Source organism: Cydia fagiglandana, chromosome 10, assembly GCF_963556715.1.
Source record: "Cydia fagiglandana chromosome 10, ilCydFagi1.1, whole genome shotgun sequence".
In the NCBI taxonomy this organism is placed as follows: Eukaryota; Metazoa; Arthropoda; class Insecta; order Lepidoptera; family Tortricidae; genus Cydia; species Cydia fagiglandana.
In genome coordinates, this window is record NC_085941.1 from 5,672,746 (window position 1) to 5,699,827 (window position 27,082).

A 27,082-nucleotide genomic window follows, 5' to 3' on the forward strand; every position below is an offset into this window, starting at 1 on the left:
AGCGTTCCCGAATGATCGCCGTGAGTTATGATTTTGGGAAGGGGAGGGTAGTTGGAAACTGCACATTGTCACATCCCCCCCCCCCCCACTTAATCTCAAACAGTATGGCTTCAATTGAGATATATTTACTCTTTTTACAACATTATTTGAATTCGGCTTAGTTATCGTGGCTTGACCATTTGTAATGTTTTTAATTGTATATGGCCCTGACCACCACGGACAAAAGGCGGTGCATACTCCTCGATCGGCGTTTGTAAGCGGAAAACATTTCGCGAGTACTTGTTGCCCTACGTTAAAAATATTAGCTCTCCGACGATTATTATAATAACGCTCTTGTCTCTCATGTGCGGTGTTTAAATTTTGAGCCACTATACTTTGTTCGCGGTTATGAGTCGAGTTACCTTCAGAAATTATTTTATCTAATTTCCACTTATTTTCTAAAGGACTTCTAATTTCTCGCCCGAGAAAAATAGACGATGGCGTACAATTTGAACTTTCATGGACTGCGGTGTTGAGAGCAAGCTGGAAATTAGGTAGCGATTCGTCCCATATAGATTTCGTTTTCCTACAATAAATATTTAACATTATACTCAAATTTCGATTCACGCGCTCCACTGCATTTGCCTGTGGGTAATACGGAGATATTTTAACATCATTAATTCCCCAAACATGGCACATTTGTTTGAATACGTCGGCTGTGAAATGTGTTGCGTTATCAGATACGATAGTTCGCGGCGGTCCGTAGTTCGCCCACACGAGCCTCGACAGCGCGCGTACGGTGTTAGCGGCGGTCGCCGCCCGTACTGCAAACTGCAATCAACTGAACCCACTTTGAGTGAGATAATAGTATAATTTTTTTTTTTTTAATGAATAGGTAATACTATTCGCCATTTGTTTGTTTTCCCTAATTGCCGGCACAACAACTCGTTTTTAATTTTATATTTTGGAACTCTAGTCCCGCCATTAATTTGAATAATTAAATCATTGCAAAATTTGTCGTTTACCTGGTGTCTTATAAGAGAATCATTAGTAACGGGATATTCCTGAAGCGCGGAACAATTGACTTCTTCCGTTCCTTCGTACATACGGCTCAAACAATCGGCTACGCTATTACAACTGCCCTTAATATGTTTAATATCGAATTTAAATCTAGATAGTAGAAGTATCCATCTCCCTAACTTCCCAATCTGTTTAGGGTGTTCAAAAAGCCAAGATAACGCAGCATTGTCGGTTTGGATTTCAAACGGCGCGACCTCTAAATATTGTTTAAATTTAGTGACCCCGAATACGGCGGCGGCACACTCTTGTTCGTAGACCGTTTGGCGGCGTTCGGCGCTCGACAGCGTACGGCTCGCGTAACACACCGGCGCCAGGACCCCATCCACTTCCTGTTGAAGCACAGCTCCAAGAGCTGTTCCAGAAGCATCACTTTGTAGAATAAATTTTTTAGAGAAGTCAGGAAACCTTAAAACGTTAGGTGAAACCAATTGCTGTTTTAAGCGTGAGAATGCCTCAACCTGTTTAGGCCCCCAGACGTACTTGGCATCTTTTTTTTTAACAAATTTAACGGTTCGGCAAGTTCCGAATATCGAGGAATGAATTTAGCGTAGAAACTAGTCATCCCCAAGAACGTTTTCAGCTGTTTTAAGTTTTTCGGTTCCGGGTAGTTAACAACGACACTTATTTTATCGGGGTCGACGGCTAAACCGGAATAACTAATATTATACCCTAAAAACTGTACCGACTCTTTACATAGTTTTAATTTTTTTAGGTTGACCGTTAACCCTGCTTCACCAAGTCTACTCAACACTTCGTCTAGATGTTGCACGTGCGATTCTTTGTCTTTGGAAAAAACACAAATGTCATCCACAAATGGTATTATATATTTGTACTTTATGTCACCGAATATCATATCGACCACCCTGTTTAATGACTGTGGACTTACGCAGAGCCCGAAAGGAACATATTTATACTGAAATAACCCAAAAGGGCAAATAAACGCTGTAACCGGTTTAGATTTGTCGCTTAACGGTATCTGATGAAATGAGCTGTTAAGGTCGATTATTGAAAAATACCTAGCCCCGCCTAAATACTGGAAAACTGATTCGATCGACGGCATTGGATAACTGTCGTATATAATCTTTTTATTTACCGCCCTATAATCGCAGCAAAGTCGTTTGCCGCCGCTGGCTTTGTCGACTAAATATGCCGGTGACGCATATGGTGAACTCGATTTTTCAATAATACCTTTATCAAGAAGTTGTTTAATATGTGCCTCCATTTCGGCGGCTTTAGGCAGGGACAGGGGGTAGAATCGTGAGCGAACCGGAACATTATCCGTGAGTTTAATCTCATAGTTCAAGATGTTAGTTTTACCTAATTTTTCCGTTACGACTTCCTTATGTTTTTCTAATAAATCTTCTATTTTTCCTCTAATTTCGTCATCGCTTTGAATGCTATTAAACTGTACTATATCTTGGTTCTCTTCATTTATTAACAATAGAATTTTATAATGCGGCATAAAGTCAAATATCACGTAACCGTAAAACGGGTATGGGACTAGTTTTGTTTTGTTAATAAAATCGCATCCTAATATAACGGGTGCAATTAAACTCGGTGCTATTGTAAATTCAAATTTCCAGGTAAACTTATCAATTGAAATCAATACGGTTATAACTTCGGTAGCCGTAAAAACTTGTCGCCTAGCGGTAGTACATTGAATATTGCACCGTGACGTAAACACCTTACGATGACCCTTGAGTTTCTCTGCTAAGTCCTGAGTAATAAATGACCGAAACGCGCCCGTGTCCACTAACGCGGTAAGAACATAGTTACAAATAACTACTTGTAAGCGCGGTTTATTGGTTTTCTTATAACTAATTATTTTGCCACCCTCTTTGATTACTGCGAGAGGAAGCTGACGGTGGATATCGTTGCTTACTCCCTGTTCGCGTTTCCCGCGTAATTTGACTGTGTCTGTAAACGTCTACGACGCTGTTCACAATCACGCCCGAAATGACCATAAGAATTGCATTCATAACAACGTGGACCGCGCTGCGTTGTTTGATTCTGATTTGCAACCGATGTATTTGCGTTAGGCAAACCCGATCCGCCGGCGGTGACCTCTCGCTCGCTCCCATGCGCTAACCGGTTCCCGCGCGAAAACGATGCATTCGACTCCCGCGCCGGTCGACCATAATGCCGATACGTATTACTACCAACATTTACCTGATTCCTTTGATAAAAGGTATGCGAGTTTTGTGAATGTAATTTGTCTCGTAGAAGAGCGCCCTCGACCTCACTACTTATTTGCGCTAATTGCGACATATCCTTTATGTCCATGGGATTGCATTTAATGTAATAATATATTCTTGGAGAAATTCTACTTAATATAGTTTGCATTAACATTTCCTCGGACCAGCCCAGATTTAGCGCCTTCGCCACCGCAACTACTGAGTGTGCAAACTCTAATAATGTTTCGGACTCGTATTGATAACGCAAGCACATTTCATTTTTTAATGTTTCAATATGTATCGGAGATAAAACCTCGTTTAAAATCAGTATTTTAATATCCTGCCAATTATGTAACGCGGCCGCCCGACGGAACCACCAATCCGCTAGAAACCCAGTTGTCCTGGTCATTATCCAGGTCACATACTCTGACTGGGGAACTAGCTCGAGTTGAGTAATTTTATCGACACTGATAATAAATTTAATGAGTTGCTTGGCCACTTTGCCATCATAAATTGGTAACTCCGCGAGCATCTTTTGCAACACTTTTAACTTATTTTTATCTACTCGATTTTGTTCGCCTACCGCGTTCGCGAGTGACTCGACCTTTTGACCGTCTAGGCCCGTCGATGGAGTATGCGACATTTTCCCTATTTCAATCGTATTAATTCGTTTCTTTAACTCTGAAATTTCATTATTTTGCGACTCGATCTTTTCCTGTAATTGTCTGATAGCCGGATTCAAATTTTCCAAATTCAACGACTTAAAATATTTAAACATGTCCGACACCCGGGTAACGGTTCTTTCACCTTTTTCTTCTGTGTCGGACATTTTGTTACCAATAAGTACTAACTAATGCCAAAACAAGAATATATTAGACCTAATTCGGGGTTCCGCACCTCCACCAATTGTGACAATGTGTAGGGGTGAGAGAAAGGCAAAGGGATGGTACTCACAGCTAGTCCTTTAAATAGTCCAGATTACAGTGCACTGTTCACTCCGTTCACTCGCGTTTCGGGGGCCTTTGGTTTCGGAAGGCACACGCGACACTGAGGGTGCAGAACTTCACCCTTTCAAGTTCTTTTTGAAGAGTCCGGGACGCACACGCGCGATGTGTGTCTAGCTCGGAGGCAGATCGCATTCTCCGAGCGTTCCCGAATGATCGCCGTGAGTTATGATTTTGGGAAGGGGAGGGTAGTTGGAAACTGCACATTGTCACACGTGATAGGTGGGAGGTGCTCGACCAAATATCATAAAGGGCCCCGAGACAAAACAAAGTACATTAAAAAAAATTCAAAAGGCCGACTTTTTTTTAATTTTTTCAAGTTGGTCCGAGCGCGCTGAGATTTGGCATGCGGCGAGCCTAGGGGGCCCAAAATTACCATGTCAAAAAAAAATTGGAAAAATCCAAAATGGCGGCGGACACGGGCAAAGTCAAATTTCCAAGTAGATTAAGCGAGCCCCAAGGGCAAGCGTCAGGCCGGGAGGCCGAAGGCCGACCCCGGCAGAGGGCCGAAGGCCCGAAGCCTCCACCCGGACTCCCAAAAAGCGACTCCCAATAGGAAATGTTTTGGGTCGTGTATAAGCTCCAACTTCCCCGTCTCGTGTGACGCTTCGGGCCTTCGGCCCTACGCGGAGCTCGGCCTTCGGCCTTCGCAAGCCTCGACGCTTCGCTGTCGGGCATTCGGCCCGCCGGCTTCGGTCATCAAGACAGTTGACTTGGTAGAACGCTTGGTAGCACCGAATTCACGCAGTTCGGCCTTCGGCCTTGCGTTTTGGGAGTCGGGGTGGAGGCTCCGGGCCTTCGGCCTTCCGCCGGGGTCGGCCTTCGGCCTCCCGGCATGAAGCTCGCCCTTCGGGCTCGCTTAACCTACTTGGAAATTTGACTTTGCCCGTGTCAGCCGCCATTTTAATTTTTTTCAAAAAAAATTAAAATGTACTTTTTTTAATGTACTTTGTTTTGTCTCGCGGCCCTCTATGATATTTGGTCGAGCAACCCCCAGCTATCACGCATCGTTTAAAAGTTGCCATACAAACAAACAACAAGAATATTGACCATGTTCGAATCCCGGTTATGTATGATAGATTTAAAAAAAAATTAATGCCATTATTATTAAATCCAAAATCGGAGCCATGGTTCCTAAGAACAGATTTCGCTATCCCTTATAGTTTCTGACTTCTCCATACTGACCCATTTGGATTGATCACCCTGTATAAAAGATAAAATCTTTATTGATCTCTACAATGAAATAAATAGCAAGACGTCACACATCGTTACTTTGACGGAAATTTGTAAAATGGCGAGGTGATTACAAATTACTAAGTACAAGATTACCTAAGTAATTTTATAAAGTAAGTGAAAGAGTAAAACAACGCAAATCCAAAATGTCCTCACCATGTATAGTCGCCCACTCGCCATCATCCCATCTTCTGAAGCCAATTAAAGCATGTCTACTTTCTTTAGCTCCCTCAATATTTTTTACGTTTTCTTTGTATATCTTCTTAAGCAGTTTGGACTCTATCTCGTTGTTGATGATGGCCAGATGCCCTCCCTCCGAATGACACGTGGCCAGGGCGAGGCGCCAGGTCTTGGCGGCCCCATGAAACTTGTAGCAGCTGCCAGTGTGAGATTCCCACTTGTACCCTAGCAAAATCATAGTTTAATAAAAGTCAAGGCAAGACCTGGTTATCCACTTCAACAGCTGTCAAATATTTAGGAACAAAAAATAAAGTTTTAAAAGACACAAAATCACGCTTTAGGGCCAAATGAGGCGGAGAGGAAAAATCATAATTCAGCTATATTTAGTTACATTTTTCCTCACTTTAAAATTATACGATATGTAGGTACGGCGATTTGCAGTCGCATCACAAATAATATAATATACCTACTGGACACAAATATTCATACCTATTTACTAATTACTAAACACATTGTAAAGAGTGCAAGGAAAGGCCCTTTCTCTGAAGTGGCTCCTTGTTTATTTATGAAGGGGCGTTTTACTCGTTTCAGAACTTCAATATGAATTGATTACCCACTATGTTTTATATCGCTATAGTTGCAATTATTACCACTAGGCATAGTGACTTAAATACTCCGATAGGATTTCAGAAGGAACACTTCCATATTTATTCAGCATTAGAAAATATTCCTATTTCGCAATGCGATCACAAGCAGTTACGAACCCGCCGAATAAACGACAAAGTGTAATTCCCTTACCATAGTTATTGCACAGGGACTTAACATGCGTGACTCTGCATTTATTGGTACTCTCCTTGCGACAGAAGTAAGGGAGCAAGCGCGAGCAGCTAACGTCCTCAAGGGCGCCTACTTCGTTCATCGCCAAGCAGTCCTCTGCATTGTTAGCATTGTTTGGTTCCCCTGCAGCCCATCCCAGCGCGGTATTAGCCAGGTCCGTTCCTATCAGGCAAACTTAGTTACAACACGTTCAAAGATGCATCCAGATGTAGCGAAAGTGCCGCTTGCGAGCCATTTACGGAAAGATTGCTTGTATTTCTTATGCAGCACGCGTACGGGAGCCGCGCATTTGCTAAATCTGAACACACCTTATAAAATTGTACAACGGGACTTAATCGCGTATTTAAGTTTTAAGATTTACCTCCGACGTTTCGAGGACGGCGTTGTCCCCGTGGTCTCAGGGTAGTGATTAAATACTCTTTGGTCTCAGGAGAAAACTGGCTAAAGTTGACATCAACATCTTCTAGCCGTGCGAGACCAAGTGCGGATAGATGGTGGGTAGTTCGAAAAAGTTGCGCGGTTAATAGTTATTTGTTTTACAAGTGGGCAAAGTTGTTGTTTAACTGCTCGTGCTAATATTGATACCCGAGCAAGCGAAAGATTCCAAAATTGGTATTATTATATATATTTATTGGTAAAAAATGGTATCTTGAGCGTTGCGAGGGTTTCAAAGCACGAGGGTTAAACAAAATTTGCCCCCGAGTGAAACACAAAATTTTTCACCACACCAACCCGAAGCAAATATTAAATGTAAAATATCAAACAAAATCAAATCCAAATGAATGTTATTAATATTTATCATCCAAAATCATCATTTAAAAGTTAATTCTACCAGCAAACATAAGAAAACAACTCAAAATTTGCATTTGATTACTTTGCCTCACATGTGGATAAAATGCAACTTTGCTATTCGTTTTCGAAGTGCAAAGTAAGACTTTCCGAGCTGGTGTGGTGAAAAAGATGTTGATGTCAACTTTAGCCAGTCTTTTCCGAGACCACGGGATCAACGCCGTCCTCGAAACGTCGGAGGTAAATCTTTTAACTTAAATACGCGATTAAGCCCCGCTGTACAATTTAATAATGTATAAAAATCGTTAACTTTTAAATCCGGACACACCTCAAAAGGACAACTCAATTAACAGTAAGTAAAATAAAACTTCGTCGTAGACAAATATTTCAAGTATGAACACTGCGTTACCGTCCAATGACTTGAAGTCTCCCTTAGAAAGAATGCCAGTTGCCCCGATGAACACGCTCGAAGCCAGCTTGTGTGCTTTCATCTTGCTCAGCATTGCCTGAGCCATTCCATGACTTGTAGGGGAAGCCAAAACGCCACCTGAGTAAAGTGACTTAAAGTAAATCAATCAAGCAAAGTGCCTACTAGTACTAGGCTAGTGGCACTAGCCTGTCGTTGATCATGTGCGGATTTGCGTAAACATTTTTGGCGACAGAATTAGCAGCAAGTGCAGCGGCATCAACAAAATAAGTAAGTACCCTTAAAAAATAGGTTTTTGACATGCCACATATTTATTTACTCTTAATATCTGGAAGACCAAGCTTTGCTCGGAAAACGCTCGGAAAAGGAAGTTAAGCTTGTGCTATTTCGGGCATATTGCCAAAGTTTTTATAATAAATAAATAAATAATACTAAATAAATAAAATATACACGAAAATCCTACAACATCCTTAGAGTACAATGACGCTTTGCGAATTCTCACCAAACAACCACGGTTTTGCAGTGCGTCAGCGATGTTTGTTGAAGCCAGGGTATCTGACCATTGTCATTATTGGAAATCGAATAGCGAAATGACGCTATTTCGACGCCATTTCTAATAATAGGCTAATTACGACTATAAATGATAAAATTTACCAAAATGTGTTTTTCCTGCATTGATTGTCCGCGCATCAGCAACCGAACCGTAACGGCATTTCTCAGGAGGGCCATTTTTACGTGTCCGGGGCAGTAATTGATTGAATTTACTGTTCAGTAAATCTGAATTAATTTAGGCATGATCTTCAGCTTATATTCTGTCTGGGACACTATCAAATTATTTATTTATTATTTATATAATACAAGAAAAATAAATACAAATGCCAAAAATGATGTTCGGTGGGCGTGTCCCGCACCCAGATTTTATGAAACAAAAAATTATTACTCAAGATGGAGCATTAGATCGGAGTTATTATGGGTATTCACGCATAGGGTATTAGTTAGCTTATCATATTCTTCATATCACAATAATGTGTTTGCTCAACACATTGAATAAAACCAAATTTACGATGTGTCCCGGGCTAGTGACTGATATCGTTGTAATTTGCAAAACATGTCAGTACTCCTTCAAAGTTGTAGACCAGGAACTCAGTGTCTCAAACATAGTATGCTTTAGTTGTGCCTTAACCGTTGAATAAAGTAGAGGTACAGTCACAGTACAATAAAGTGATTTTTTAAACGTTTCTCCGTCCTTCGCTGGGTTTGGTCTTATGTTTTTTTGAGATCGGTGGTGCAATTTACTCCGAAATTTTTAGTGCAATTATCGATATGTAAGTGATTAAGAAGTCATCGAAAGTACGTAAATCCACCATTATTACATCTCCTCTGTATCGTTCATGCTATTTCTGTAATTGCTAAAAAGCGATTAATTTTGATATCGCTGGTGTTGATTTCCCTGGTTTCGGTGGATTTTTTGACCACCGATATCAAAAAAGTGATCACTGAATTCAAATCCTGCTTTGTAAACTAGTTTGTTGTACTAATTTATCATGTCTAAAAAGTGAAAGATACGTTGTACAAACGTAAAATTATGTTTGTAAGTAAATTATATCATAGTAGGTACACAAAATCACTAGTTCACTATGAGTAGTTTTTTAAACCAGGCGTATAGACCCAATGTTTCTTTCTCTGTCTTGATATTCTTTTCCAACCAATTAAGTAAATTATGTTCGTTGTCCTATGTATCACCAGAGGCCCTACACCTCGATACCTTTAAACATGTCAGCCATGTTAAATAAATGTAGTCAATTAGATCCCACTTCTTTTAAAATAACTTGTGTATGTAAGTACTATGCAAGGTGAACCCAAGGGACAGGATGTACAGAACAAAAGATTAAAAATAAAATAGCATTCTAATGTCGAGATCGCTTCAAAGGCACTGAGCGTACCTACTGATCGATATTTCTAAAGGATAGCCATAGACACAAATTGAACACAGCAAATGTTTTAACAATCCTTAATGTCTTATGTCTTTGTCAACAACTTTGTTACAATTTAGCTCAAGTGTTTGAGGGTGCTGGAGATCATAATTAATTGGTAATTGGATCTTCAAGCATTACTCGACTACTTCAAATATTATAGTTTTAAATTGACGGATTTCACGCTTTTAAACTCATTTATTAAAAAAATACTTTTTGTCCGTATTGCATCACATTGCTTTATAAGTACATTAAATATGTAATGAGCATTGAACACCACTCAAGAGTGTATTGTTTATCGGGTGCAGGTAACATAAGTTTTTTTTAGATGCGTGTGCGGTCGAATTGCGTGAAACAAACATCTTCTCCTTCATGGATATAATAATGCAATGAATAAATGATTATAATGTGCGAATTTGTGGTCGACAATGTCGACATGTCTGAAACTCGTTTCAGGACCACACATCATCCTATTATATGAGGCCGGTCATATAGTGTGGGATAGCTTCTAGAGATGTTGATTTACAAGCCGTAATTTGGTTATTTTAAAATCTTGAGTCTATATCTATTAAAGGAGGGTGGGCTAATTGGCCCAATGACCAATAACGACAAGCGATATGTTACTGGATAGCTTATTCTAAGTTCTAAAACTTTTACACTGGCAGGTAGTCCCAAATCTCTGTGTGAAAAAAGTTATCGCGGCAAAGAGTAGTATGAGTTGAAACGTGACTGTTTAGTTTTTTTTCGATACTAAGCTCTTGTGTCCCAGATCATGAAGGTTTTGTTATTGTGGATGATTTTGTGTTACGATATTTTAGTTTTTTATTAATTTTCTCGTTTTTTTTTGTGTCATAATTTTTTTTAAACAGGGATTTGACTAGTCTCGCCATACTAAAAAATGGATTATATAAAAAAACCTTTCCAATAGTATGTCGCTTATTCTTATTGGTCCATAGGCCAGTGTCCATACAAATCTGCCCATCCTCCTTTATGTAAGCTTTCGAGATCATTAGCCTTGTTACATCGCTTATCAACAAATAGGATTGAAAAATATGATTAAAATAATTATATAATTGAGATATAAAACCTAAATGTGATTTTGGTGTAAGCATTATTGAATTCGGTGACGCAAATTGATTTCAGTGCCTGCACATGATTTCGGTGTTTTTTAAATCTCAAATATCTTGAAAACTATAAGGTTCTAATGGAGGCCTCCACTACCAATATTTTTATATTAAGGGTAGATTTTAGGAAATAAACTCGCATATTATATAAGTTAAAAAAAAAATTTGGCACCGTAGTCAGGCACCGAATGTCATCTCTGAGAATCGTCCGTAAGTAGTTTTTTAGTAGTTATTTATTTTTACATTTCTTTCCCTTTTATTATTTTTTTGTATTTTTTTTTAATTATGTGATGGGTCTATTGCCTGAATAAAGAAACATTCATTAATTCATTCAAAACATAAAAACTCAAATATATATACATATTGGGGATCTCGGAAACGGCTCTAACCATTTCGATGAAATTTGCTATATGGGGGTTTTCGGGGGCGATAAATTGATTTAGCTAGGTCTTATCTCTGGGAAAACGCGCATTTTTCAAGTTTTTTATGTTTTCCGAGCGAAGTTCGGTCTCCCAGATATTAGGATATACCTGGTGGGTATTAGTGGCTACGCATGCATATTTTTTTTGTAGGTTACCACCATCAAAAAAATGAGAAGAAAAATAAAATGTTTTTTTTTTTAAATGAAAAATAAGGACATGGATGCAGCTTATAATTATGCATTATGTAGTCTATTTTATTGTTGTCAAATATAATTTTGTTTAGTTAATCTTACTTGAACAGTTTACAAAATATGACACTTTCAATGATACACTTATTATTTTACATTATACTGAAAAACTCGAAAACAAAGGAAGATCGAGGACTGATATTAAGCATAGAGTGTTCTTAGGACCTGCCAGTACACCACCTGAAAGAATGACCAAATCCGTCGTTGGGGGCACTTCTTGTTCGCTTAGCCTGCTAGGCCCTTTGCAAAGTTGCACCTAGCCGGCAATTTTATCGAAAGTCGCATGTTATTTGTTGCAAGGTCCGTAGGTTTCTTAAACATTAGCCGTACCTTCGAGTTGACAGCGCAAGGCGGCGTCAGACCAGACGGCGGGAATGATGTGTAAGCGAAACAACGCGTCTTCTTCTTCATATGTATAGACGTAGCTAGTTGCTGGCTTGGAGACAGCATAATAAACTGCAAAGTAGTGCATTTAAAAAGCGCATTCCTTGGTACAGTCGACGTCAAAGATATGTTTACACTTTTGCATCTAGCCTTTGTAATAAGGCGAAAAATGTTAACATATCTTTGACATCGACCGTATCAAATCAGCGTCCACCACGGTCAAAGTAACACGAAAAATAAAATGTATGCTGTGACTGGACATAGGCCCAATTCGAACTATAAGATACGTCAGTTAATAGATCTAGAAACGATATGGATTAGATATGTTTCTACAGACAAAAACGTCACTTTTGATACTGACACACCTATACCGAAAAACGTAATTGAAGACCAAAAAAGCTACTACAGATACGTCACTGTCAAAACTGTCAATGTCACTTATGTCACTGTCAAGTAAACATTGCAGGTTTCGCCAACCTTTTTCTAATATCCTTATTTATATTGGCATTGATAAAAAATAGTTATTTGTACAACAAGAGATCAAAGTTTGATATTTCTTCGAGTGCTTATTTTGAGTCCCGTGCAAGCGAAAGATTCTATAATAGATTCACGAGCGTAGCGAGTGAATCTAATTTAGAATCTTGAGCGTAGTAAGGGATTCAAAAGCGCACGAGATGTAAATAACTTTGATCTCGTGTAGTACACAAAATTTTTCACCCTAAGCAGTGAGAACATACCTAGAGGGACAGAGATAATAGAACCCAAGTATATCGAACTTGTATTAGACCCCGCATTTTGAAATGAAATGACATTTGACTACAAAAGTCACTTGAATGACATTTTGTCTCACTCAGTGAGCAAAATGCGATTTTGCTCACTCATACTGTATCACTAAGTGAGCAAAATGCGATTTTGCTCACTGAGTGAGACAAAATGACTCAGTGAGCAAAATCGCATTTTGCTCACTTTTTAAGAAGCAAAGTACCCTTGTTCGAGCTGCTGAGGTGAAAAGGTTTTTGTCAAAACTATACAACTTTTGTCGCCGACTGCACTTTATTTCCAACAACAAACTAACATTAGTAACATTAATTGATACAATTCTAATGAGCTAAGTATAAATACTACATATAAGGTTCTTCAATCACAGAGTAGTAGGTACCTACTCGACTATATAGAGGAAGAGTAATTTTTATAGTGACAATAGGTATAAAAAGTGAAAAGCTTAACGCAAACCAAACACTTAAATCTGTATCGTTACGATGTCTCGCATTACTTCTTACTGTGGGATTAACCAGTCTCCTCGTGAGAGTCATGAGCCATTTAATACACACTATTATTCTGCGATTTCGTTGATTTTGCTAAAATATGTATGTAACACATCAGAGTTAGTTCGTAATTATTTGTAAATGAATGCACCAAATGTTATGAATACCTGAAGTGATACCAGCACAATACCAGCTTTGCAACCAAAAATCACGGATATTTAAGTTTTTATTAGCTTGTCTTTTATTTATGTAAAAATAAGTAAATAAAAGTACTTTTTTAAATCGTAGGAGTAAAATTACCAATAAATAATTTATTTTAGAGTGTTTATTTATAAAAAAGGAATTTACTATTTAACAATTAATTTATTGCAATGGCAACATTGTCGTAGTTTTTTTGGTCTTCAATTACGTTTTTCGGTATAATCCATATCGTTTCTACACTGAGAGAAAAATCATCACCAGTAGTTAGGGAGGCGAATAGGGGAATTTTCGGCAATACTCGAGCGTGGCAGTTTAAGATATGAGAGATACCTTAGACCTGACCTGATCAGATTAGTAATAAAAAATGGATAGTCTGAAATACTCGAGCGCGTCAGATTAAGATATTGGGGGTTGATTTTAGTGTTTAAAGACTAAATTTAACTAATCTCACGATAAGTCCTTGACGCCGCCGAGTTATAGGGTCGCGAACTTGTAAAAAAAACGTTAATCCGGCATTCTCGAGCGCGATTTTTTATTTTTTTATTTTGAAGAATGTAATCTAAAACTTACTAAAAATACAAAATCTGCCGGTTTCCGCATGACCGGAAGTGTGGAGGAGCCATTTCGTCTTCCTAAGAACGCGTTGCGGCATATAAGTCGCGAACGATACATTTTACAAAAAAAAAAGTTTAAATAAACAAAAAAGGTAATTTTATTTTACACAAAAAAGGTCTCTTCACATTTTTGTCCAAAGTTAAAACTTTTTGACTTGAAGCATCATAAAAACTCAAACTCCCGGTTTTTTGAGTATATCTCGAAAACTGAGGGTGTTAAAAAAAATTGATATGAAATAACGATGATTAAATTATGTGACTTTTATTATATCTCAAATTTTTTTTTTTCTAAAGCTTCTCGACAATTTTCGTGGACTCGGAAAAAGTTACGCGTATCTGTATACAAAAGTATTATTAACATGTACAGTTTCATGTATGTATATTATTCAATAGCCTGTTGATCCTCAAATTGTTTGTGTAGACGTACCGTAAGCAAAACGAAGTGAAGAATTGAAGCAAAAAAGAGGAATTTGCCATAAACATGTAATACAGACTGAGCGCTTCGCGGAAATATGCCGTCCTACCAGTATTTTTCCTTTATTTCGCAACATTGATGGTGGGGAAAGAAGCGGTAGAAGGGAATACACTTCGTACTATATTTCATCTACATTTACGTTGGTTGTATCTATCGCTTTATTGTCATTCTTAAATTCCCCGTTTTATCAAGGAGAAAGAAAGGGAAAAAAAGAAACCAAAAAACCTTTTTCGGTCAGATTAAGAGAACCCACCAACATTTTTGTCAGATTAAAAAAATATGCTTTCAGGATACCGAGATAAACCTCCCCTATGAAAATCTGACGCGCTCGAGTATTTCAAAAAAACTTTTTTTTTTGCATTTTCAAAAATTCATCGTAACTTATCGTCACGCCGAAATCGTCAGTTTTTTTAAAGGAAGTATCCTTGGGGCCTACTTAACACCCCTTCCGAAAATCTGACGCGCTCGAGTATTTTTTTTTTTTGCATTTTTGACTGCTTTATATGCCTACCCCCACCACGCAAACCGGCAGATTAGTATACCGTTGTTATCTGTAGCTCTACCATCAGTTGGCAGAGTATTTTTCACTTACACTCGGTGAATAAACGTGCCGTGTCTCACGTTTTATGTTTCTTTACGGTCTTATGTACCTAACTTCACTCCACTCCAAACGATGCTGTCCCTTTCTAAGTATACTAAAAAACACAGCAAGAGTTATATCGGAGTTTTATACAGCGCCTCTAGGACTCACTTAAAGAAATAAATAAGAAAATTGACACATTTTCTCACGTCTACGTAATTTACTATCTATGAATCTCGCTCTCGCATATTAGTGCAAGTGAGATGCACAGAAAGTAATGTTACATATACTGATGGTAGCCGTGAATATGGAGGGTAGAGGTAAGGAGAATCCTTTATGACTTTATGAGAAAACTCCTTTATGGGAGAATATTTGCAAAAACTGGGCACGCTGTCAGCTATTATAATTTTTCTAAATCTCTCCAGAGTAGCGAAAAAAGAAAACCCATAAACCTAGTTTTTCATTGTATCAATACCATACTAAAAATCATGGAGAATGGAAGTTTCTCGTATTTAGAAGTGGAAAAACATTTTCTCTTTTTGTATGGACAATTACGACGTATAGTCAGACCGTAAAAAGTCTGCAGCGATTTTGATAGCCCACGCAGTGCAAGTGTCATTTTAAACGTCAAACTTCTATGAAATTATGACGTATAAATAACACTTAAGCTGCGTGGGCTATCAAATCCGCTGCAAACTTTTATTGGTACTACTATAGTATACTTCCCTCTTAAGGTTTTTGACGGAGACTTTTTCATTAATTAATTACATGGAGATTGTATTCCTTTACCTCTACCCGCCACTTAGAGCATTTAGAAAGGAGATGTCATCGCTGTCATTTTCTTTACAAAACGCGGGGACGTCAAATGTATTGCTATTTCTACATGATTTGTACGTAACGTACAAATAGCCATGTCAGTCCATACAAAAGTTTGCACAATTGCAGTGGCGTAACTAGGGGGGGGGGGGGGGGTTGGAGGGGGCACGTGCCCCGGGCGCCGTCCAAGGGGGGGGGGCGCCAAAATGGGCAAAAAACTACCTCTCCGCCTTGCCAAAGGCACAGCAGGGATACTTTCGTCAATCGTATTTACCACCACTGTGAGGTGTGAAATGCGGATGGTAATCTGGCCCACAGCTCAAAAGAGAAAGCCGATCTTTTAGGTAGGTACTCTTTTTTCCTTGAACTCGACCTTGAAAGACGACGGTAGCGCCAGTGCGAATACTCTATGCCAGAAACTATCAAGCAGAGGGATATTCGGCGGGAGTTGCTATGCTTTCATTTTATAAGGCGAGCGGGCCGAGTGCTTCAGAGTTCTGTCCCGTGTTAGCGCGTCTTTTCCGTCAGGGGCTCCTGTCGGGAAGTTATTACCATCTTATGGACTGTCGAAGAGCAAATGTCCAGATTTGGTGCCTGCCCCGGGCGCCATATCCTCTAGCTACGCCACTGCACAATTGGGTAGGTAAAGTTTTTTGAAGATAGGCAAATTATATTTTTTTCCGATAGTATTTATTATAGCGATCACGGAAATGCAGCTCTTTTATTTTTATTTCATTTTATTGATTAAATATAATTTTTTAAATGATCGATATGACGTTTGTGAGGTGAAATGGCAGATTCGAGTAATTAATTCCTTTGCCGTAGTAAATGGGACGAGATAGAAAAAAAATCGATGTCAACTGTCAGTGTCATTCTTGGAAAATAACTTGCAAATAATTGGAAAATAATGGTCGGACGAAACATTTGTGTTTTCTTGTAATTGGATGTCGGTGTGATTTCTAGAATAAGTATTTTTAACGTCCCTAGCACGCTCAACACGGATATTTTGATAATGATAACGATTGCTTTCGACTACTTGGCACTGCTTCTTGGAGAACATTTTCATTAACGCCTTCACCACGACTCTTGGACTGCTACACGAGTCATTTTGGATCTCAGTATCAACACAATAGATGGAGACGATCCCGGAAACGTTCGAATGGAAATAGAAATTACAGAGATGAACTCAAAGTGCGTCGTACCGTCTACAAGACAGTACAGACGTTACTTTCCAAATTCAGCGTATTTGAGCACACCAAAGTCTTTAACAGCAATTCGGTGCCAAGCTTTGAAGATATATTGGCCAAAATGGTAACTTATACGTTTGTGAGGACTATATAAACGTGATTGTTGTATTATACATACATAATGATTAAGATTGTAATAGTCTTATAACTAGGTCGTTATTGGCTATTATATATGGGCTCGGCAAGGTGTTCACAATATCTGAACACGCACGCCCTGATAATAGAGGCGTGTTCAGATATTAATGAGCATCCTAGCTGCACCAATATATCTGATGGCGACTGTACTTTAGAAAACTTATAATATAAATCCAAAATAATATAATATAAATCCAGTAAATTTCGTTTCGTTTTATTTTATAAATCCACAAATTATTATCCTTAAGCATTAACATTACAACAGTATATAGAATCACGCTGTGTGGCGTGCCCTTGAAGAGAGTTGAGAGGTTCAAATATGGTCAATATGGATAAGTATGTCTGTAGGGTAAATGTGCTTCACGTTGGGGCCTGTTTACATATTGATTAGTGTTGATTGCGGGTTTAATACATTTGCTACTATACACAAGTAGCAAGTGTATCAACTCGCAAAAATACTATATTTTTGCTTCCATTGAGGTATACATAGTAAGCACTATTCTCAAATTATGTGAGGAAATAAAACAAATTCAATGTAGTAAAGCGTATTTAATAGGGGTAAAGTGACGCGAATACAATTAAAAAAACAACGCATATTCTTAGTTTATATTAAATGTAGATGGCTTTTTAGTTTTCACTTGGTCACAGAAATACGCTAAAAACCACTTTCAGAGTAGGTGTTTCTTGCGTTTTGGCTGTCCTTCCACAGCATGAGCATGTCGTAAGTCCTGTTGTATTTGTCCCTGGACTTAGCAGGAAGCTAGTTATTCATTATTAAGTTTGCTTCTGCTTTCAAATGAGGCGGTGTGCCGTCTATTCCAGGTCGTTTCCGTCACTTGAACTCATTTTGTTTATTACGAGTATTAAAATAACAAGCGGTAACTTATTGAGTATTGCACAACGAATAAACTTTGCCGCCTTTTATTTGCATATTTTTTAAAATTATATTACCATAGATACTAAGCATACGGTACGCGCATGCGTCAATCCGCGCGCACCGCGCAGCGCCCTTTCGTGCTAAAGCGGTATCCAGACGGGACTGATAAAATCGGTCGATTTGATCAGAAATGAAATTGGCGTCAATCTCCAATTTTAGATTTATGGTGATATTAGAGACATTTAAATTGAAAAAAATGCCCCATAACGAAAATACTAGCCTCACAAATTGGTGTTCTTGTGTCCGCACCTCATTTTATCGGTCATTATCGGCGGTTGAATTCGGCGAGCCAAATTGGCGTTTGCGTCGGTACGTCCCGATTCGATCGGGCAATTTAATCAGATTGGCGAAAAATTGACTAATCTGGATACGCCTTAAGCAACATCGAGTTCACGATAATTTGACATATAATAATAATAGATTTTTAGCATAAGTTGCATTTCATAAAACTTAACCCAAATCATTTGTACATTTTCAAGTCAAAGATAAAGACATGTTGGTTTTAAAATTTTAATAAGTATAGACCATAACATTGTCATGATCTTGTAACATTGTTAAAATAAGAGAGTCTCCCATTTTCATTTTATTGCATTTTTTATAAAATATCTTTAGATTCTCGGGATATCTTGGTCCTAATTCGATTGCTCTTTTTTATGGAAATAATTATATCCTTCAGATTCACAGGATGCTCGAGGCTTAGCCGAATAACACTGCAAGGAAGTATGTCATGGCTCAATGGTTCTAATTAGCCATCAGTATAATACCGCCAATGAATGTTTACATCCACCTGAAAATAAGAACAACATTCATAAAATGAGGATAACCACACAAAACTAACAGATGGTTGAAATTGTTAGAAAAAATTAGACCGATTTCTTGTTTACGAACTTAACAGTTCATGGCAATTTAATAATAAAAATCAAAACACAAGTGAAGATAGTTTTATGTACCTATGTATTTCACGGATACGTACTCCTGTACGGCCATTGCTCCTCTAATTCAACGGCATTGTGCTTATCACTGTTATGATAATAATTTCAAATTTGTAGAATCTGCTCGCAATCTCGTATGAACTCGCTTATTTTTCTTGCAAAACTCTGTCCAAGGGTCAGCGCAGGGGCCGTCGTGTAGGGGTGGGGAAGAAAACGTTGTCCAATAATTATGCAGTGCCAAGTTATCGAAAGTAAATTCAATCTTTGTCCAAATACGCGCAGATGTCGTGGGGAATCAGAAGTCCGTGGGTCGTGCTGAGGTCGTCGAAAATCTCAATGATAACATTAATAGCAATTCGCAAGGTAACATGAGGCTTGTCCGTTATTTTTCGGGAATGAGAGCTAAGTGACACTGACAGTTGACATCGTTTTTTTTTCTATCTCGTACCATTTACGACGCGCAAAGGAATTATTGGGATCTGCCATTCCACCTCACAAACGTCATATCGATCATTTAAAAAATTATATTTAATCAATAAAATGAAATAAAAATAAAAGAGCTGCATTTCCGTGATTGCTATAATGAATACTATCGGAAAAAAATATAATTTGCCTATCTTCAAAAAACTTTACCTACCCAATTGTGCAAGTTTTTCGGCACAGGGGTGAGTAATATTGTCAACAAAAAAAATAAATAATATAGACTAGGTATCTGCCGTATTCGAACTTCAAGATATTCACAAGAGACAACACGTACCTACTAGATCCATTCTAGATACGTTATAGTTCAGATATCAACTAGTTCTCTTTTGCAGCGCAATTCGGGCAACCAATGTCACTTTTACGTTAGATAGCGTAAGATATCTATTAGATGTGAATTGGATCTCTAAGTCAAATCCCGAGGAAGTCGTTCAAGAGTATCTCCAGAATCACGCCAATGTCAAATTTGACAGGTTAGATCTTAAACATATGGTTATCCTACGAGTATCTTGATGGTGATGTCTAAAAGATATCTAATACATATCTATTTCAAAATCCGAATCGGGCCCTATGATATTTGATTTATTCGGTTGTCAATATAAAACAAATGTAGTTGTTCTTTCTTCTTATGTGAGACGCCATTACTATGTAGTCTTGCTTGAGATTAAGAAACATTATTTGATGTTAAAACAAGCTTTTTTTTCCTGCTTGGAACCCTAATCTTAACAGTAAGCACAATGACCACTCCAGTTATTAAATGCTCTAAGACCAATTTTGTCACTTTGTTACTGACTCAACCTTCATTCTAAATTTTTTTAAGATTTGACGTTGCCATAGTTACGAAAATAATAAACACATCAATATTAGTAAACAATGTATAAAATAAAATATATTGTATTCAAGAAAAAAATTGCAAAATATGATAATTACGTAAACATCATTAATTAATGAGTTAAAATTATAACTTTGCGTGTTAAAAAATAGGAAGCAAAGTATATGGCGCGATTATACAGGCTACTTTTGGCTACATATGTATTACCTATGATAAAAATAGTACACACATGAGAAGAAATCTTAAAATACTAAAATAGGTATATATTATATTATGGTCCGCTTCAGTCCGCATCATAACAACGGCCGTCTCCTACTGCTAAGTACCATTATCAAATAGAGTGTGCGGAAAGAGAAGAGTTGTGAAATGTAGGGGAGCCCATACATTATACCTACGATTCTTCTCTTTCCGCACAGACCCTGGCCTTAATAGCGATCTTAATTTTATAGTAAATGATCTCGAGTATATTTCAGTGCCAAGCGCCCCATTTCCAATACAAAATGAACCCACGCAGCGGGTTTTTGGCAATAAATGTGTTTAAACTTTATTTAAATTTTCAGATTCTAAACAACGAAAAGTTTTTGAAGAAAGTTTTATATTTCCTGTTACCAAATTGACATGAAAAACGTTTACCTAGGTATCAAACACAAGAATTTGAACATCGGAAAATACACTATACTTACTTATTAAAGAAAAATAAATAAACTCACAGAACATTTGAATGTTTTATTTTATGTAAGATGATAATACTTAATAAAATACGTAGGAATTCTTGCGTACATATTATAATAGGTCTTGCGGTATTCTTATATGTGTTATGTGCAGTGTGCACCCAGGGTGCCGATTTTTGAATTTCGACCACTCGATTTCGTGTATTTCATTAATTAATATCTCCACTATTAGGCATTTAAACTCTACTAAAAGAATTGAAATCGAGTGGTCAATACCAATAGATTCCAAATTTCGATCGCTCGTATTTCAAAAATTTGCATTTCGCCGTTTTCCACCGATTTTCGAGTGACGAAATCGAGCGATCGAAATTCAAAAATCGGCCCACAGCAACAAAAGCAGCAGCATATCGTACCGCTCCTTGTAATGAGCCTTAATTCTTATTGCATAGATGCATACGCATGCATACATGATGCCATCCGGATTTTCATGGAAATGTTGGTTCTTGCCGGTGAACGCATATATTTAGTATGGAAACCGCCTTTAGGAACATTACCGTTCAAATTCTCGGGCCAAATTAGCACACATACAAAATTACGCCTACATTTAAATAAGACGACGCGTTTACAGAGCCTGTAATCAAAGCTGGTAAACAAAATAATAGTCATCTTTTTTACACTAATGGTACATAGCTAAGTGTAGATGAAATGCATATAATGTCAATAACTACCAATCAGCGACATTAATCCGCTAATAACCTTCTTGCTGTACGTACTGGCCGCTGAGAGTTTGCGGTTCATATTTGATTAGAATATGACTTGGACAGGGATAGGTTTATGCCATACATTGAAGAACCAGTCAAATAATACACGTATAATAATTTAATACAGATTAAAAGATAACTAGTTAAAATGTTGTTGTGAAATGACAGACTAACTTAACATAAGTAAATATATCATTGTTGTATAAATGTATTCCGCTATAATAAGTATTTTGTATATTTTATTATCAATTTGTACGGCAGTGCGAAGTCACATTCAGGTATAGTCTGTCCGTTTTTCTAAGATCCAGTTCGCCATTGTAAATGTATGGTAAACTTGATCTTAGAATTTGGACTGGCTATACAGCCTGCAAAATTTACATGGGTACACGAATCGGGTCAAAAATATTTGAATAGGCGGAGTCACAATAAATCCTCACTTTCAGTTCCAATGGAAATATTTTATATGTATATAGCCGGTCAAGCAAGTTTGTCAGTAGAAAAAGGTGCAAAATTAAAATTTTGTATGGGACCACACCCGTTCGCACGCTTACATTTTCTAAATTTGCCGCTCTTTTCTACTGACGGAAATGGCTTGAGAGAGAACCTACATATATGTGACGGTAGAGGGTGGATTCGAATGATCAACATTTTCAGATAATGTGTGTATTTGTTAAATTAATTCAGTGGAAGTGTATCTACATATAGAAGCCCGGGTATGATTATCTCACGAGTTATATCTCATGAATAGAACATATGCTAGATATCTTTCCAGGCATCCACTTAATTTCATGTCTCTCTAATTGGACAGCTTTTTTCCATAGTTCTCTGCGAATAGGATCTTGTGGGAATCTGAATGGAAAGTAATGTGAAATGATAATATCAAATTTGATTATTAATTTGAAATAATTAGGTAGTTTTTTTACTGCTCCATTTCATGAAATAAAAAAGGAAAATACAAATCTGTAAGAAAGAATTCATTACTACATTTATAATTATATAGAAAATACCTAAACCAAGCACAAGTTAATAAAATAGTCTACTTCATTTGGCATAACGCCGTCCCTATTATCCTCGCAATTTAAAAAGTCGTATGTTGTTATGAAATTCGTATGCAGTTATTACGTTTTAGCTTAGCACGGTAGTATTGAAAACAAATCGTCATGTTTATTCCAAATTTTACTGAAGTTATCTGTTTACTACAAGTGAAAAGTGATTCCACTATCCTTGGTATGAACTAAAATAACTTCTGCACCACTTCACGACACATGAAGACATTTTTAATTACAAAAAAACGTTGTTTTTATAAATCAATTTAGGCATCCGTCACTGACTGTCATCTCGGACGAACTGAAGTTGCGAATCGAATAGTTTGTAAGCACCGCCTACAATCGAATAGTTTACGTTGGGTCATAACTGAGCGGACAGAATACTTCCATGTATATCAGTTCGCTGGTTCTTGCCTAAAACCAAAAACTGCTCGTAAGCAATGTGATCTTCGCAAATGTAGCAGTAGAAACAGGAAAATATGATGTCAAGTATAACTCATTACCTTTGTACTAAATCAGCCTTTTATCGAGCTATTAATTGATTTACCCCTTAAAGTTTTGCTTGAAGTTCACGTACTGTTATAAATTTATACATATTACGTTGAAAATTGTATTAATACTCGTGAAAAATCTGCGTATTTGTTGTGTTTAGAAGTTGACAGAAATGTCACGTTGGAAACGCACGTATTTTTCGATAACATCTGTCACGTTTACTCGCGTAAAGTATTTACGCAGAATAATTCTGGCTCAGTTTTCATTATATAATTAGAAAGAGAGCGTTTTAGGTGTGAAGTTAGGCAAGTATGGAAAACTCGCGTAAAAACGTCTATAACTCATGGTACCAATTGAAATTTTTAGTTCTTTAGGTGACCGGTAGAGGCTCTGTACAATTACTCCATACATTTTCCTTAACTTTCTCACTATCGACTGTCATTCACGGAACTCATAGTAGAGCTACTGAGGCACTCGGGGCATACGTAGTATGAATATCTGACGCGCTCGAGAATGCCCAAGTAACTGTTTTTTTTAACATTTTTGAAAAACCGTACACGCCAAACCCACCGCTAAAATGGTTTTTGCCATACGAGCTTTTCTTTTCAAAATTATTTTATCTTTCGATTTTGATAGGTCTCGACGGCGCCGTTGAATTACGCCATTTAGCTACCTACCTCGCCTCCCTAACTACAGGAATTAAAAAACAGTTCTGTACTGGGAGAAAAAATGAAGTTTTAGTAATAATTATAGACGTTTCACTATTCCTGTAAAGTTTATTTATTTCTACAAACAGCTCAGTAATCCCAAATATAATTTCAACAAACAGATAATAGAAATTGCAAGAACTAATAAAAATTGCAAAAGTCAATTTGTTCCTATTAGTTGACTCTCCTTGTCCCCGGATTAAGTTTATTTTTTAATTCTAAGTGTGTTTTTGTTGTACTTTTCTCTCAGTGTAGATCTATTAATTAACGTATCTTAATGTTTGAATAGGGCAATGACTTAACTGTCCACTAGGTTGCTCGTCTTATCATTACAGGGCCCTTGCAATACACTTCGACCCACCGGGATCTTATGTGTATGTGTAATCGCTCCCTCAAGAGCTGTGCCTACTTAAGAGCTTTTTCGACCATGGACTCATGGAGTGTCGGATGATGGAAATAGCCTGCTCCAAAGTCTTTCATTCTCTGTCTGGCGAGGGCGTGACATAGAGTGTGAAAACGCCATCATATGTAAACATCAATTTCTTTAGAAAACAAATAGTACCTATACACGGTGTAACTCGACATGAGGAAACCGAATAATTTTAACCACGCGTTTCTGAGGCCAAGAGAAGGAACAAATGTAATACGAGTTTAGGTCAATTTCGTCATAAAATATTATTTGTTTTATTTTTTCAATGTTTTGAATGTATTTGTACATAAAAAATAAATTTTATTGGTCAACTTGTCACTTAAAATTGATTTTTACATTTTTTTTTCGTAAAACCTATTTTTTGCAAAGTGTTACTTGTCACTTTTTGACATCTATCAATAAGGATATTTAGACTACGTCCCATAGCAGCAACATCACCATCAAAAAGGCCTTTTACACTATGTAACAATAAAAACTTTTTTTTTTTAATTAATATTATCTCTGAAACTATTTAGGCGAATTTCAAAAAAAAAAAATTATAAGACATTTTTGTCTCTAAATATGTTCAGGAATACGCTGTTAAAATTATTCGGTTTCCTGATGTTACACCGTGTATAGTAATAGCACTTTTACACTTTGTCACATCCAAATTCGTGCAGTTAGTTTAAGACGGTCTCTAAATATATCGTTTGGTCAACTCTGTTAAACCAAAAGTTGACTTTCTAGGATGAAATCATATTTCATGAGCATTTGATGTTTATGATATGATGGTACTCCATACTTTATACCATACCTTAAACTTTATAGTCATTAGAAAAATAGTTATTAACGATACAAGTGCGGAAAAGAGGAAATTCGAAACGAGTGGCGATAAATTAACACGACCGAAGGGAGTGTTTTAAATCGCCACTCGTTGCGAATTACCTATTCGCACGTGTATCGTACCATTCGTACCAGGTTTTACAGTACGTATGGCCCTTTAAACTTTTGACATCGCACGAAAAGTGCTATTTTACGCACTAGTGCGGGAAAATAGGAGCATATGTACTGTAAAATAATTTACACCAAAAATTAAATAAGTACACTGTAAAACTTACCCATGTGTAAAATAGCACACAAAAATGTTAATTGTGACATTGTTACCTATGATATCAAAATGTCTGTAATGAACTGTCTTAGGTACCTATATTATAGCCGACACACTACTAAAATGCTCGAGGTTTCACCTTACCTACAGTCAATGCAAAATAAGCAAAATCGTCGGGGATAGTGCAATACCGTTACTAACAAAGTCGATAGAGTTCTAAATTCAAACAATGTAACAAAGAAATTGGACCTTACTGCTTTTGTTAGTTACGCGGTATTGCACTATCCCCGACGAAATGCAAAACACGGGGTCGATTCTTGAACTTGACGGGTTCGTACACTTCGTACGGTTCGTATTAGATTGGCATCACGTGCACACTTTTCTGTTATATGAGGATAGATAAGGATGCAAGCGCGCGTCAATAGGATTGAATTGGTATAGAATAAAGCAAATGAATTCTTCATACACATGAATTATGCAGCCCTAAGCTTTATCACTAAAGCTGACCTACAGCTAGACAAAACATAATAACCGGAAAATACCGGTACAGATAAGATCGAGCTATTGGCGTAACTGACGAAATGGGAAGTCACACGAACCCAAAAAATTGCTTCCATACAATCGTAGTTCTCATTAAAAAAACACGTTTAAATTTATTAGATGAAAGTTAGCATGAACATTTTACATAACATAAATATCTTGATTGGTTATAGTTTTCGTTGCTATATAGTTCGTTTTTTTTAGGGTTCCGTAGCCAAATGGCAAAAAACGGAACCCTTATAGATTCGTCGTGATTTTAGCATTAGAAAGAACTTCAAAGAAGGTGAGCGATCTTGACATGTCTTTTAATTGAAAAACGCTTTTTTAAAAACAATAACTATTACTTAGGCTGCCTTTTATATTTCGGGATTTGAATAAACTAGTGCTGCCATCTGCCAACTGAGGTTATAAACGTGTAATTTAAACATTTTGGCGGCAATATGAAGAAAAAAGTTATGACTCGACCGTGTTTTGTTTTTAATTGTCATTTGAAAAAATATCGCATCGGCTACCACGGAATTGACTCGCGAACATTTTCGAGTGATAATTTTTTACAGTTTTCGACGCGGCCTCAGTCAACAACAGTGCATAGATGAACTTTATTTGACTTTTGAAGATGAAGCACCATCAAGGACGAGTGTTTGTTTACCATTGGTTTGCAGAGTTTGTAGGTGGCCGTAGTTCGCTTGTGAATCGAATGAAAAAATACGTAGACCTCAAATGAGAATATTTTTAAATAACAATAAAGCCATTTTTGTTAGTATAAAGTTGTTAATAATTTCAAATCCCGAAATATAAAAGGCAACCCTCGTACTTATGAAAGCAGAAGAATATAAATGATCGTATTAGATTCATAATTGTTACATATTTGCCGTAACTTATTTTTAAAATGTGTTTTTCAATTAAAAGACACATCAAGATTGTTTACCTTATTTCTAATGCTAAAAAAACTGGTCAAGTGCGAGTTCAGACTCGCATTT

The 27,082-nt window shown here is 37.3% G+C and overlaps 1 protein-coding gene across 1 annotated transcript in view; it reads right to left on the reverse strand.

The window, feature by feature from the left end:
- Positions 1 to 27,082, reverse strand: part of LOC134668199 (hemolymph lipopolysaccharide-binding protein-like) — a 31,756-nt gene that overhangs the window by 1,332 nt on the left and 3,342 nt on the right. The window contains exons 2-5 of the mRNA XM_063525704.1: positions 11,801 to 11,926; positions 7,686 to 7,823; positions 6,449 to 6,649; positions 5,627 to 5,875 (exon numbers count right to left, since the gene is read on the reverse strand). Of these exons, the coding sequence (XP_063381774.1) occupies positions 5,627 to 5,875; positions 6,449 to 6,649; positions 7,686 to 7,791 (556 nt within the window). The 5' untranslated portion in view covers positions 7,792 to 7,823; positions 11,801 to 11,926. The remainder of the gene's footprint in view (positions 1 to 5,626; positions 5,876 to 6,448; positions 6,650 to 7,685; positions 7,824 to 11,800; positions 11,927 to 27,082) is intronic.